This window comes from Panthera leo, chromosome A1 (assembly GCF_018350215.1).
Source record: "Panthera leo isolate Ple1 chromosome A1, P.leo_Ple1_pat1.1, whole genome shotgun sequence".
NCBI lineage: Eukaryota > Metazoa > Chordata > Mammalia > Carnivora > Felidae > Panthera > Panthera leo.
The window spans coordinates 122,858,470-122,872,169 of record NC_056679.1 but is presented as its reverse complement, the minus strand read 5'-3'; the positions used below and the strand labels follow the sequence as shown (position 1 = coordinate 122,872,169).

Below are 13,700 nucleotides of genomic sequence, written 5' to 3'. Positions count from 1 at the left end.
CCACATCTTTTCCAACATGCACCAATAATTGATCATATTAGTCACTTTGGTGAGTGTGAGTGATAATTTGTATTGTAGGATTTTAATTTTTACTTTCCTTAATACTGAGGTTGAATAATTTTTCACATATCTTTTGGCCTTCTGGGTATCCTTGTGCAAGTTGCCCTTTGTCTTTTGTAAAGTTTTCTTTTGTACTGTCTTATTAAGAATAGGAATTCTTAAATAATTTTTGGATACTTGTTTTTAAAATATCTTGCTCTGTGCCTTACATTTTAGATTCTTGATGGTGGCTCTTGGTACAAAGAAGTTATTTCCAGCCTTTCCTTTTTTTCAAATATATGCATTTTAGGTTATAAATATCTCTAAGCATGACTAGCTTCATCCCATTTGTTTTTTTTTTAATGTCATAATGTATTACTATTTATTTCAAAATCTTTTCTAACGTAGGATTTCTCCTTTGACCCATGGGTTACTTAGCCCTCAAGGCTTATTAACATCAAACATCTGGAGATTTTTGAGTTACCTTTCTCTTACTGATTTCTACCTTAAGTCCACTACAATCAGAGAACATACTTTGTATTATTTCTTTTTCTTTTTTAAGTTGAAGTATAGTTGACACACAATGTTACATTAGTCAGGTAGTCTTTGTATCATTTCATTCTTTAAAATTCGTTGAGATTCACTTTTTGATGCTAGCCTCTTCTCACCTTTAGAAATATTCCATGTTCCCATGAAAAGAAGGTATACCCTGTGATCATTGCATGCATTTTGAATCAAGTTCATTAATCTCCTATATCTTTACAACGTTTTTGTGTGCTTATTCTCCCAACAGATTTGTCCATTTCTGTTCTTAGTTCTGTCGATTCTGCTATATATGTATTTGAAGTCAGGGTACTAGGTATATATAAATTAAGATTTGTTAAATACTTGCATCATGAATTTTTTTTTTATCTTCTGTAATACTTCTTAAAGTCTTGATGTGATGTTAGTTGAACTACATCAGAATTTTTTCTCTTAGTGGTTTCATGAATAACTATATTGACTTTCAAACTTTATAGCATTTAAACTCTATCTCTTTTTTTAATGTTTATTTTTGAGGGAGGGGCAGAGAGAGAGAGAGAGCAGGACAGAGGATCTGAAGCAGGCTCTGAGCTGTCAGCACAGAGCCTGATGCAGGGCTCAAACTCACGAACTGTGAGTTCATGACCTGAACTGAAGTCGGACACTCAACTGACTGAGCCACCCAGGCATCCCTAAGCTACCTCTTTTAAAAGGAACATTTTTGGGGGTACTTTGGATCTGTGGTTACTGATGTATGATCTGGTAGATTACTGATATCTCCTTTTATTTCTCTTTATCTACATCTTCCATAAATAGCATCTACTAAGTAAATTTAACTATTTAAAACCCCAGGGGGCACCTGGGTGGCTCAGTTGGTTAAGCATCTGACTCTTGATCTCAGCTCAGGTCTTGACCTCAGGGTTGTGAGATAAGGCCCCGAACTGGGCTCCACACCGGGTGTGGAGCCTGCTTAAAAACAACTATTTAAAATCCTTGTCATTGACCTTCGGCAAAGAGACAAAGTTTAAAATAGCAAACCTAGTGGAATAATTTATTTGTCCTTGTATGTGCTCAATATTTAATATGTTTGCTTCAGATACTTGAAGCTCAAAACTCAGGATTAAATGGGGTTATGAAAAATTTTGGCCGTCAATATAAAATGAGTTTTCAAATGACAGTTGGGGAATACTGTTTCAGAATCACACGAGCAGCTTTTTCAAATATTTATAGGTAGCTAAGTCTCCTATCCCAGCACTTCCTAAAACGTTGGAGTCTCAGAAACAGGAGCAGTCTTGTCAGATGGTTCTGACACACCCCACCACTTTTCTTGCTTCAGTACCCCTCCCCCAATACATATCATTCAGAATCATTAGTATAAAGTGAATGAACTAACCATAGGAACTTTAATATGGAAATCCACTAGGTATAGAATGAACATAAAATATGCCATCCAAGTGGGAGAGTTTGGAGAGTAAAAGGGATGGGGACTATTAACAATTACCCCAAGACAGCATCCATAAAGTTAGACCAGTGGTTCTCAGCTATAGGCAATTTTGTCAGTACCTGGAGACATTTTTGATTGTCACAACTGGGGGATGTTACTGGAATCTAGTGAGCAGAAGCCAAGGATGCTGCTAAACACGGTACAATGTACAGGACATCTCCTCATGGCAAAACCTATCTAGCCCACAATGTCTCCAGTGCAGAGGTTGAGAAATCCTGCCTTAGACTAACAGGTGAACCAGAATATGGTCACTCTTAATTACTGGGGGGTATGAATACAATCATACTTAGCCTAGGCTTGGTGAGAATTAAATGTTCTTAAACATAAATATCAACAGAACTTTGAGAGTAAGTCCCCCCCCCCCCCCCCACTTAGTAACATGTTCTTAAAAATAAGCATCTTTGGGGCACCTGGATCTCGGGGTCATGAGTTCAAGCTCCATGTTGGGTGTCGAGATTACAAAAAGATAAATAAACTTTAAACATGTAAATTAAAAAAAAGAGCTTCAGCATGGTTCAGGAGTCTTAGCAAGATCTCTCATGGGAAGAACAGACTTTGGCAATAACTAGGCTTGGGTTTGGGTCCCAGTTGTACTACTTAGTGATGTGTGATTCATATGAGCTGCTTTATCTTTCTGAGCCAGTGAGGGGTCATTACAGGCCCAGGGAGAGGTGTGAGCAGTGTGAGATTGGGGCTGAGCACAGCATGGTAACTGGAGTACAGGAATCAAGGACGTGCAAGGTATGAAGTTGCTCTTCCTGAGCATTTCCGAAAGCAGAACCTTGGCAGCTTTTAAGGTAACACATTGATACAGAGTTGAGAAGACTGTGATGAAAAACCATCAGGGCACCTGGGTGGCGCAGTCAGTTAAGCGTCCAACTTCAGCTCAGGTCATGATCTCACAGTTCGTGAGTTAGAGCCCTGCTTTGGGCTCTGTGCGGACAGCTCAGAGCCTGGAGCCTGCTTCGGATTCTGTGGCTTTTTCTCTCTCTGCCCTTTCCCTGCTCATGCCCTGTCTCTCTGTCTGTCTGTCTGTCTGTCTCTCTCTCTCAAAAAGAAATTACATTGAAAAAAATAGAAAAACCATTAGAGGAAACTGAGATCAAAGCAGTCAGGCTGTTAAATGAACGATGGAAGTGGTCAATCCCAAGATACATGGTGAAGCAGAGAAAAGGTGGCCCCAGATGGGCTTTGACTCCTTCTGCTCCCATATCCACTCTTGCACAAGAGACAAATTGTAACTTATGTCTTCCCAGTTAAAACGTGTGCGAGAAACCGAAAAGCAATGTAAACCTCTTCTGGAAAGGAACAAGTGCCTCGCCAAGAGAAACGATGAACTGATGGTGTCTTTGCAGCGCATGGAAGAGAAGCTAAAAGCTGTGACAAAGGAAAATTCAGAAATGGTGTGTATCAGAGACTCTGAAAAGCTTCAGCTTCTGTCCTATGTTACTCCAGCACCTGTCTTATTTGTTCTTTCTCAGTTTGTTTTTCAAATACGATGCCGGTCATGAAAGTTTGTGTTTTCCCTATGTAAGCAAGGAACCTTTAAGGAAGAAAGCAACGTGGGGCTGAATTTTAAGGGGCTTCTAAGTTTGCAGAATGGTTGGAATCTGCACTTTCCAGAATCTCCCAAATACAGAAGCAAACTTTTAACATAGCCCTCAGCCACAGAAACTTGCAAGAATTTCACTAATGTGCTCTTTATAGAACTGTACAATGGGTACCTCTCATCTTCTAAGACCTTGCATAATAGTTGAGAAATAGTTGCCATCATTTGTATTATTTTTTTTTAAAACTTTTTAACGTTTATTTATTATTGAGAGATACAGAGAGACAGACCGTGAGTAGGGGAGGGGCAGAGAGAGAGGGAGACGCAAAATCCAAAGCAGGCTCGCAGCTCTGAGCCGTCAGCACAGAGCCCGACATGGGGCTCGAACTCACGAACCTCTAGATCATGACCTGAGCCGAAGTCGGATACTTAACCGACTGAGCCACCCACGCGCTCCGCCATTGTTTGTATTCTGTATGGACAGGTGATGAGCACATCCACTCCTTAACAGGCTTACAATGCAGCTATAGAGATCTTCAGACATTCCTAGTGATTTTGACTTGTAGCAAATAAAATGTACTTGAGGGTTTTGGTTGGTGTGCAGATGAACCTGAGCAATTTTCACATTTAGCTGGAGCCTCATAAAGTTTCTGCAGATATTTTATGTTAACTACTAAAGTTTGGGTTTTTTTTTTTATGTCTTTAACCTATACTTTCTTCTTTTCCACTCCAGAGAGAAAAAATAACATCCCATCCACCCTTGAAAAAATTAAAATCACTGAATGACCTCGATCAAGCTAATGAAGAACAAGAGACAGAGTTTTTAAAACTTCAAGTCATTGAGCAGCAGAACATCATTGATGAGCTCACAAGGGTGGGTCTTGATCAGTCTATAAACTCTAAATTGTTCCCAAGGACAAGTAGCCAAGAAATCAACATATGCTGGAAGCACTTGATAATTTCTTCAGATTAGCCCCAAAGGCCCAAGTTTATATATTCAATATATAAATAGTTTGAAGAGACTGTATTCCAAAATTATATTATTAAGCTGTTTTATACATTTTCAATTATAATCCTTAGTTAACTAATTTGAGAACATAAATAGTAGCTGCAAAGTACCTTATAAGGACTTTCAAATGCATCCTTATGCAAGTAGAAAGGTAGTGTGGGTATGCCTTCTAATTGCCTTCCTGTATCAAGATTCTGAAGGTAAGAGATGAAATATTTTGCCAACAATAGCAGGACCACATGCCCTTTATTTCCCAACATTTAATTCAGTGTCCAGTACTTATGTGCAGTTTACTATTTGAGAACTGCCAGGTGGCTCAGTTGGTTAAGCATCCGACTTCGGCTCGGGTCATGATCTCATAGCTCATGAGTTCGAGTCCCTCACACTGCCAAGCCTGCTTGGGATTCTGTCTGTCTGTCTGTCTCTCTCTCTCTCTCTCTCCCTCCCCCACTCCCTCTGCCCCTCCCCCACTCAGGTGTGCATGCATGCGCTCTCTCTCTCTCTCTCTCTCTCACAAAATGAATTGATAAACTTTAAATAAATAAATATTTGTTGAATGAATAGTGACCTCGTAATTACATGACACAGTGGAAGTTTCATTCCCTGTGTTCTGACTGTGAATTTAGTACCTACTGAAGTGTGTAGAACAATTACTATTCCCATTTGCATCCAGTCAAGGCCTGTTTTACCATCAGTAGTGGACTAAGACCTTTAGATGCCTTTGGGTTTCCTCTTTGCCTCTTGGTCTTTATTCTGTGACTGACATCTCTGGTCACTCTCACTTTAGGACCCAGCTGAGGCCTGGAGAATTGAGGAACCAGCAGTGGGGTGGGGGTGGTTAGGCAGGTGTCTCCAGAGAAGGGTGAACAAGATAATCTCCTGCCATTGAAGGAAGAGAAGATTATAACTTCTGTTTGTAACTATTTGTGGTTTACCCTTTGTAAATGGTCTAAGTTCAGTCTATGTTATAAGACATATAGTGTATTAGGAGGATAATCTAAGTGTAAACTTCCCAAGTTTCGGATATGTTGAGGTTGTATGATCAAAATACTTTTTACAAGGCAGGAAATCCAAAAAGTTAACATCACTGACTTTAACCAGACTATTTATAAAACATGTGAAGCACTGTGCCTCTTACTTCACATCCATATCCTTAATAACTCTTAAATCGCAGATTCACTCAGCCAAGAATTTGCTCAGCTTTGAGTATCTAAGGTTAAAGCTAAGTTTCTTACAGGATTTTGACATGTGGAGGCATGTCATCCAGACTTTCAGGGAAACTGTCACTTATTTAATCTACCTTTGAATTTGTACAGTAAATACATAGAGTACTTCGTAGATGAATGCCCAATTCCCAGGATATCCCCATCCATAACAAGAATGAATCAGGAAATCAATCATTATTTCTAGATATTCTTTGAGTTTCCCAGAACATTCCAACAAGAACCACTGTCCCTTCCCACACCAGATGATTCCAATTCAGTAGATACTCCTGTTTCCATCTTCAGAGGCTGCAGGTGAGAACAAGGGTCTAAGAATAGTCAAAGGGCAGTTTTCTGTGCCTTCAACTGATTAAATGCAAAGAATAAAGTTTTTGTACAGTAGTATTTTTTTCAGTACCTAAATATAAAGTAATTTGAAAAATTACTGAAAGAAACTGAAAAATTGTGCTTTGGGAAAATAGGAGTGACTCTTTTCAGAGCTACTTAATCTTTAGGTATAACAAAGGATTCTGATGAAGAAGACTGTGCCCTTCCTGATTGGGAGGCTCTCAGATCCACATAGATGATCAAGAAACGTTGTAGAGTATTTTTACTATAAAAATATGTAAGTATATATGGGACACCTGGCTGGCTCCACCAGAGGAGCTTGTGACTCTTGAGCTGAGGGTCCGGGTTTGAGCCCCACCTTGAATGTAGAGATTACTTAAATAAATAAAAACTTAAAAAAAATATGTAAGTATCAAACCTAAAAGTTACCAAAATTACAAAACACAATTTTACTTTAAATAGAAATATGTAATGACTCAGGCAAAAACAAACACTGTCATTAAAAAAAAAACAAAACAACCTAGGGCACCTGTGTGGCTCAGTCAGTGAAGCATCCAACTTTGGCTCGGCTCATGATCTCGCAGTCTGTGAGTTTGAGCCCCACGTCGGGCTCTGTGCTGACAGCTCAGAGCCTGGAGCCTGCTTTGGATTTTGTGTCTCCCTCTCTCTCTGCCCCTCCCCCACTCACACGCTCTGTCTCTCTTTCTAAAATAAATAAGCATTAAAAAATTTAAAAAAAAACACCTATAGGAAAATATGTACCAATTCAACACCTGAAAAGCTTCATCTGTTTTCCAGGACCGAGAAAAGCTCATCCGTAGGAGAAAACATAGAAGAAGTTCCAAGCCAATTAAGGTAATGGGAAAACTAGGTTATCAGGCTTTTGCCACAAACACTGCCAGGGAAGTGAGGCTTGCCAAGGAATCTTCCTGCAAAGATGTGATAAATCAGATGTTCCTACACTGAAGCAAACCATGGGCTTTATTTGCTAGAAGAAAATCTCTTCTCCTGACAGTTCTTAGAAGTCCCCAAATGATTGTGTTATGGATTTTAACCTTTAAAGTTTGCTTTAATATGAGACTATCTGAGTGAAAGAAAGCACTGGGTTTGATGTAGAAAGCAGTATCTGACAAGCTGGAGAGTCAAACTCCAAGAACATGCAAGAGATACATATGATTTAATGCCTCCCAGCGAAAAATATTATTAGTGTCTCATACCCACCCTATAATTGATTAGTATATTTTTATTATTCAGTTGGACAATATTACTGATAAGCGTTTGATTTTTATTATTCCATTATTCACTTGGATAATATTATTGATAATGATTATTAATAATGGTACTCTCAGGGATGCCCGGGTAGCTCATTCGGTTAAGTGTCCAACTCTTGATTTTGGCTCAGATCATGATCTCGTGGTTGTGAGATTGAGCCTCGCATTGGGCTCTGTGCTGAGTGTGGAGCCTGCTTGAGATTCTCTCTCTCACTCTTTCTCTGTGCCCCTCCTCTGCTCATGCTTGCACTCTCTCTCTTCTCTCTCAAATAAACTTAGAAAAATTATCATTAAAAAATAATGGTACTCCCAATCCACCAATATTTGTATAGCCTCTTACAATCCACAGAGTTTTTTTAATTTAATTTGTCTACTTGATTTTGTTTTTATCAAGTACATCATTTGATTTGGATATGGGATTAGATAATAAGACTTAAGATTTGACAATCTCACATAGATGCCTGGACTTTAGGTTTCTTGATTATATTTTAAATACTGAAAAGACTATTCAATGAATGGAGCCAAATGTTAATGAATATTCCCCCCAAAACTTCAGAAGTGTGAAATAATGTGGGACAAACTTTTATTGGAATTATAGTGTTCATGCCCAAAGCTTTTCTTTCATCTGAGAAGCATTAAAGGACCCCTGTCTTCTGTGTCCATTTGCACATATGCCAGCCGATGGTGCCTTCATAATATGTTGACTTTCTCCACTTCTAGTCGTGTCAGTAAATATGTACTTTCCCTCCCCTAGAGGCCTGTTTTGGACCCATTTATTGGCTATGATGAGGACTCCATGGATTCAGAAACATCATCTATGGCATCATTTAGAACAGACCGAACACCAGCTACTCCTGATGACGACTTGGATGAAGTAAGCTTTTCCGCTTCTCTAATCTTTTGTGATATTGTCACCAAATCTTTCCTTTAAGGTGGGAAAGAAGCCTTGCACTTCTAATATCCTGTATGAGCTGCACAACATGATCACATAATAGTGAACCCTTTTGACTTTTTTACCTCTTGGAAAATAGCTTCACCTGTGTCATGTAGCCTTTTTAACAACTTGTGTAAACTTCTGTAACTTGAAGACTTTTTTTTTTTTTTCTTTCAAAATAAAAGTCCCTTTTCTGGACTGCCTGAATGGCTCAGTCAGTAGAGCATGCAACTTTTGATCTCAGGGTCATAAGTTCAAGCCCCTACTTAAACAAAGAAAGTTTCCAAAATTCTTCATCTAGGGAAGGTGTGAACCAAGAAACAAGCTTAGAAGAACAAGCTTCTGGATACAGTTAAAGACAGGGTTTAGCAGAATGTGCCCTGTAGACTACCTTTATCAAAATCATCTAGGGGGATTTGATCACATTGAAAATTCCTGGATTCTACTGCACAACTCCTGACTTAGGATCCTGTGGGTAGAACCCTCAACTCTGCATTTTTCCCAAAACTCCCTGATGATTGTATTATGTTCTGAAGTTTGAGACGTAAAACTATAAAACTATGTTTTTATAATTTATCTCTGGAAGAAGTTGTGGATTTGAATGTATTAAAAAGAATTGAGACTAAAACTGTAAGTATTATTGACTCACATTTGTATCCAGACTAGATATAAGTTCTCATTTGGGTCCAAAATTGACTGCAATGCAAGCCCAAATGAGCAATTATCAGAAGTGTATAAATAAGCAAATGCCTCTTATTAACAAATATTGAGTATTTCTGCAATGTCCATCTTGAAAGTGCATAATTCATGTCTATGTATGCATTTTAAAATTAAGAATAAAATCACACCAAATCCAGTATCAAACATTTACTTCTCCTTATAAAGTGGGAAAATGTTAATATTTCATATTGAACACAGGACCGGAACGTAACATACTTATTTTTTGGCTTTTTTTTTTTTTGTCACCTTAAGAGTTTAGCGGCTGAAGAATCGGAGCTACGCTTTCGACAATTAACAAAAGAATACCAGGCCCTTCAGAGAGCATATGCCCTCCTACAGGAGCAGACTGGAGGCATCATCGATGCTGAAAGAGAAGCCAAGGTCAGTATCCATCCAGGGAGCATGCTCTGAATTGGCTTGCAGCAGTCACAACATGAAAGTGCTATGGACGTAAAAATATCAATAGGATAGCTTTCCCTGGATCCTTCTCTCCACTGTGGCTTTTGAACTGTTTCATCTTTTATGTCAACAAACCTTGGATCTAGAGACATTAGAACCAACTTAGATCGATGCTTTTGTTCCTGTAAAGATAGTAGTTCTTATGCTTGCTATTTGAAAACTTATATTTTCAAAGCTAGACAATATTGAATTTTGATAATCCACTTTATTTAGCTTCTTTCTTGGGGAAAAAAAATACTTCAGTGGTTAGTCATTTTCTTTTCTTAGTTAATAAGTGCACAGCATGAAACTGTGAAAGCTCACAAAGAATTTTCAATGCCAGTATCTCATTTGATTTTTATAACAGCACCCTAGGGCAGGTATTTTATAAAAGAGGAGTTTAAGGCTCCGAGAGGTTAATTGACTTGCCCAAGATCACACAGCTAATAAATAGAAAACTTGGATTCCAGGTAAAATCTAACTGGGTCACACGTTCTTTTCATTACACTACAATTGCCTCACGGTTTTTTAAAAACCGTTATTTTAAGACACCCACCCCCCCACACACACATACATATATGCATACAGTACTAATGCTTACAATTTATTGAGTGCTTGCTGTGTCCCAGGCATTGTTCTAAGCACTTTACATACATTATCTCACGTAATCCTAAAACAACCCTATGAGTTATAGGCTATTATTAACTATGTGCTTTTTATAGGAGAGGAGATAATAGCTTAGTAGGAGTTAAATGTAGATTAGCTAGGTTGAAACCAGGATATGTAGCTTAGTTAGATGATAGCTAGGATATGAACCTCGTGTTTCTGAGTTCAGTCATAACCACCATGCCTTAACTGCCTCATAGATTAATTTACGTGGGGCAAGAAGGAATATGACCACCCAGTGATTTTGTCTCACTTTGAATTTAGAGGGTCTATAGTGTGCTGAGGAATGTTGTAAGAACTACTGTTAGTTGTTTAGTGGGACAGGATAGATATTATAATTATGTATTTTTAAATGAAAATATATGTACATGCACATGTTTATACGTAACTGAATAAATGTTTTAAAAAAGAAACCTGTGATTTGGAATAGACCGGCAGGCAATCATTAGAAAGGGAGGTATGTGTGTTCCTTTGTGTTTATGCTCTACTATCAGTTGTGGTTTTCATTTTCAGTATGTTCTAAGCATTCTCACCAACATAGGATTGGTCATTTAAAATAAGACCATACGTCTTGTTTTTGAAGAGGTAATGATGTAGAAACTTTCTCTCATCTCACCCTCTTCTCCAAATAAAGGTTTAGCATTATCTCTGGCCAAAAACAAAACAACTTAATCATTCTCAGCAAAATAGTGTAAAACAAATGAATATGTTAGAAATAAAGCAATAGAGTAAGTTCAAAGTAGAAATGCAAAAATAAATAATATAGATGAATGAGCATCAGTGAAACAAAGATGTAATCATTTTGATACACGAAAGAAAATTGATTGTACTCAACACTCATTTGAAGTTAAAATGATTCTTGACAAAATTAAGCTTAGAATTTTTTTTAACCTGATAAAGGTAAATATAATCTTCATTGTCCAAAGATACATCTTTCTCATCATGAAGAATAAGAAAAGGAGAGATTCCTGGCTGGCTCAGTCAATAGGGAATGCAGCTCTTGATCTTAAGGTTGTGAGTTCAGGCCCAATGTTGGGCATAAAGATTACTTTTAAGGAAGGAAGGAGGAAGAATGGAAGAAAGAAAAAAGGAAAGGATACCTGCCATTGCTGACTTTATTCTACGTTGTAATAAGGAACCTATCCAGATAAGACAAGATAAAATATGTGTATGGGCAAAAAGCAAACAAAAAACCCACTAATTTTTCACGGAGAATAAGGTCCTGTGTAGGGAGAATACAAGGGAATCTGAAAACAAATGAAGTCCGATTGCTCCATAGAAGGTCAGTGTCCAGGGGTGCCTGGGTGGCTCAGTCAGTTAAACATCCAACTACAGCTCAGGTCATGATCTTACCATTCATGGGTTCGAGCCCTGCATCGGGCTCTGTGCTGATCAGTATCCAAAACTGCTGATACACACACACACACACACACACACACACACACATGCGCACACATGCGCGCGCGCACACACACACACACACACACACAATACATACATGCATGCATACATCTGGATTTAGATTTAAAGCACAAAGTTGGTTCTGAAAGAATGGTAAGTTTTGGGAGAGGCAACATGAGAGAAAGCTCCCCAGAAGGGGAATTTGTTCAAATAAACAGAGAAGTGGAGGGTTATAAGGCATATTTAGGATATAAGGAGATCACCAGTAAATCAGGGGTGAACTTTGTTGATGAGTAGGGGGAAAAGACTGCAAATATAGTGGGAGTTCTCAAATCTCAGCTAACAAGTTTGAATTTTAACCTGATAATAAAGGGAACATTGAAAGTTTTAAGCAAAAATTTAGACCATAAAAATAGGGTTTTTTTAAGTTCATTTATTTATGTGGAGAGAGAGGGAGAGAAGGTGAGTGGGGGAGTGGCAGAGGGAGATGTAGAGAGAAAGACTCCCAAGCAGGCTCTGCGCTGTCAGCACAGAGCCCCAGGCGACGTTCCCATCTCATGAACTGCGAGATCATGATCTGAGCTGAAATCAAGAGTCAGATGTTTAACCAACTGAGCCGCCCAGGAGCCCCGACCATAAAAATAGTTTTAAAAGGAGGGGCACCTGGGTGGCTCAGTAGGTTAAGCGTCTAACTTCAGCTCAGGTCATGATCTTGCGGTTCGTGGGTTCAAGCCCGTCATCAGGCTCTGTGGTGACAGCTCAGAGCCTGGAGCCTGTCTTCGGATTCTGTGTCTCTGTCCCTCTCGTGCTCTCCCTCTCTCTCTCTCTCTCTCAAAAAAAACCATAAAAAAATAGTTTTAAAAGGATCTTTGGTCATAGAAAAAAGTCGTTTTTCTTTCTTATTGAGTGCTAATCAAGGAACATGAGGGGAGGAAAAGTACTGAACCATTTTACTTACTGAGTTCTGGAATTTTGATTTCACTAGGCTCAGGAACAGCTTCAAGCAGAGGTGCTAAGGTATAAAGCCAAAATTGAAGATCTGGAAGCGACTCTGGCTCAAAAAGGGCAGGTAGGCATTTGATGGCTAGCACTCCTGCAGATGCAGACAATTCAATCTGACCTTCCTCTAAGACCACCCTTTGCATGGGCCGCACCCAGGACACAGCTTGGCTCTCCACAGTGACCTTTCTCACACTGTGTCAGAATGTTCAACTCTGTGTTTCTGTCCCTGGTGTTTTTCTGGCCAGAGTGGAGCCCAGCTACAACAACGAATGAGGCTGGGCAAGAGAGGGAATGCCAGAGGAAGCGGAGCGCTGTACAAATAGCCTAGAGTGGTCATAAGCTGCTAAGACAAAGACCCGCCCCTCAAGCTGCATTCTTTGCCTCTCTGCTACATTTATGGTTCTGCATTTTAATGTTTTCCATCCATATGTATCTAGCCTGTGTGCATTCTGACCCTTTTCACTTTTTGCCTGTGTGGTCACTTCTGAGTCCCCGGAAGGCTGGTCCTGGATTATTCAGACTGAATAAGTTAGAGTTAGAGAGTGACAATGAAGAGGGGGTTCAATTTTCCTGGCAACTTTGGCCCCAATGTTCTTGAGTGAGGAGCTGACAGGGGTGGGTGTCATTTACCAGCCATCAGCAGGCCAACAAACTGGGTGAGAGAAGACAGCTCTGGCAAAGTGGTTTGACACAGGCTCTTTCGTGCCACTCTGAAATGCTGACTACACGGTATTCTTTGTCAAACAGGATTCACACTGGGTAGAAGATAAACAACTTTTCATTAAGAGAAACCAGGAGCTTTTAGAAAAGGTATGTTGGGCGCAACACCCTAGTGGGGCAGAGGAGAAAATGATGAGAGATCCAGGAGCAGCAGGGGGTCCTCTCAGGAGTGGCACAGGGGCTCGGGGGAGGGGAGGCTTTCCCGGTGCTGCACTCTCCTCCGCTGCGTGCTCAACTGCATCCCTGTCACCACCATCGCCATCACTTAGTGGCACGTGTGCATGGCTCTGCGCTGGCGTTGCGCCAACTTGAGAGGATGTGATCCCTGAAGCCTATTGATTTGTTAACTATATATATATATATATATATATATAT

The 13,700-nt window shown here is 39.5% G+C and overlaps 1 protein-coding gene across 6 annotated transcripts in view; it reads left to right on the top strand.

Annotated features, from left to right (window-relative positions):
- Positions 1 to 13,700, top strand: part of JAKMIP2 (janus kinase and microtubule interacting protein 2) — a 208,369-nt gene that overhangs the window by 159,950 nt on the left and 34,719 nt on the right. For all 6 annotated transcript variants that reach the window (XM_042938705.1, XM_042938696.1, XM_042938685.1 and 3 more), the window contains 7 exons: positions 3,322 to 3,468; positions 4,348 to 4,488; positions 6,972 to 7,028; positions 8,199 to 8,318; positions 9,351 to 9,479; positions 12,589 to 12,672; positions 13,353 to 13,415. In XM_042938705.1, coding sequence (XP_042794639.1) covers positions 3,322 to 3,468; positions 4,348 to 4,488; positions 6,972 to 7,028; positions 8,199 to 8,318; positions 9,351 to 9,479; positions 12,589 to 12,672; positions 13,353 to 13,415 — 741 coding nt within the window. The remainder of the gene's footprint in view (positions 1 to 3,321; positions 3,469 to 4,347; positions 4,489 to 6,971; positions 7,029 to 8,198; positions 8,319 to 9,350; positions 9,480 to 12,588; positions 12,673 to 13,352; positions 13,416 to 13,700) is intronic.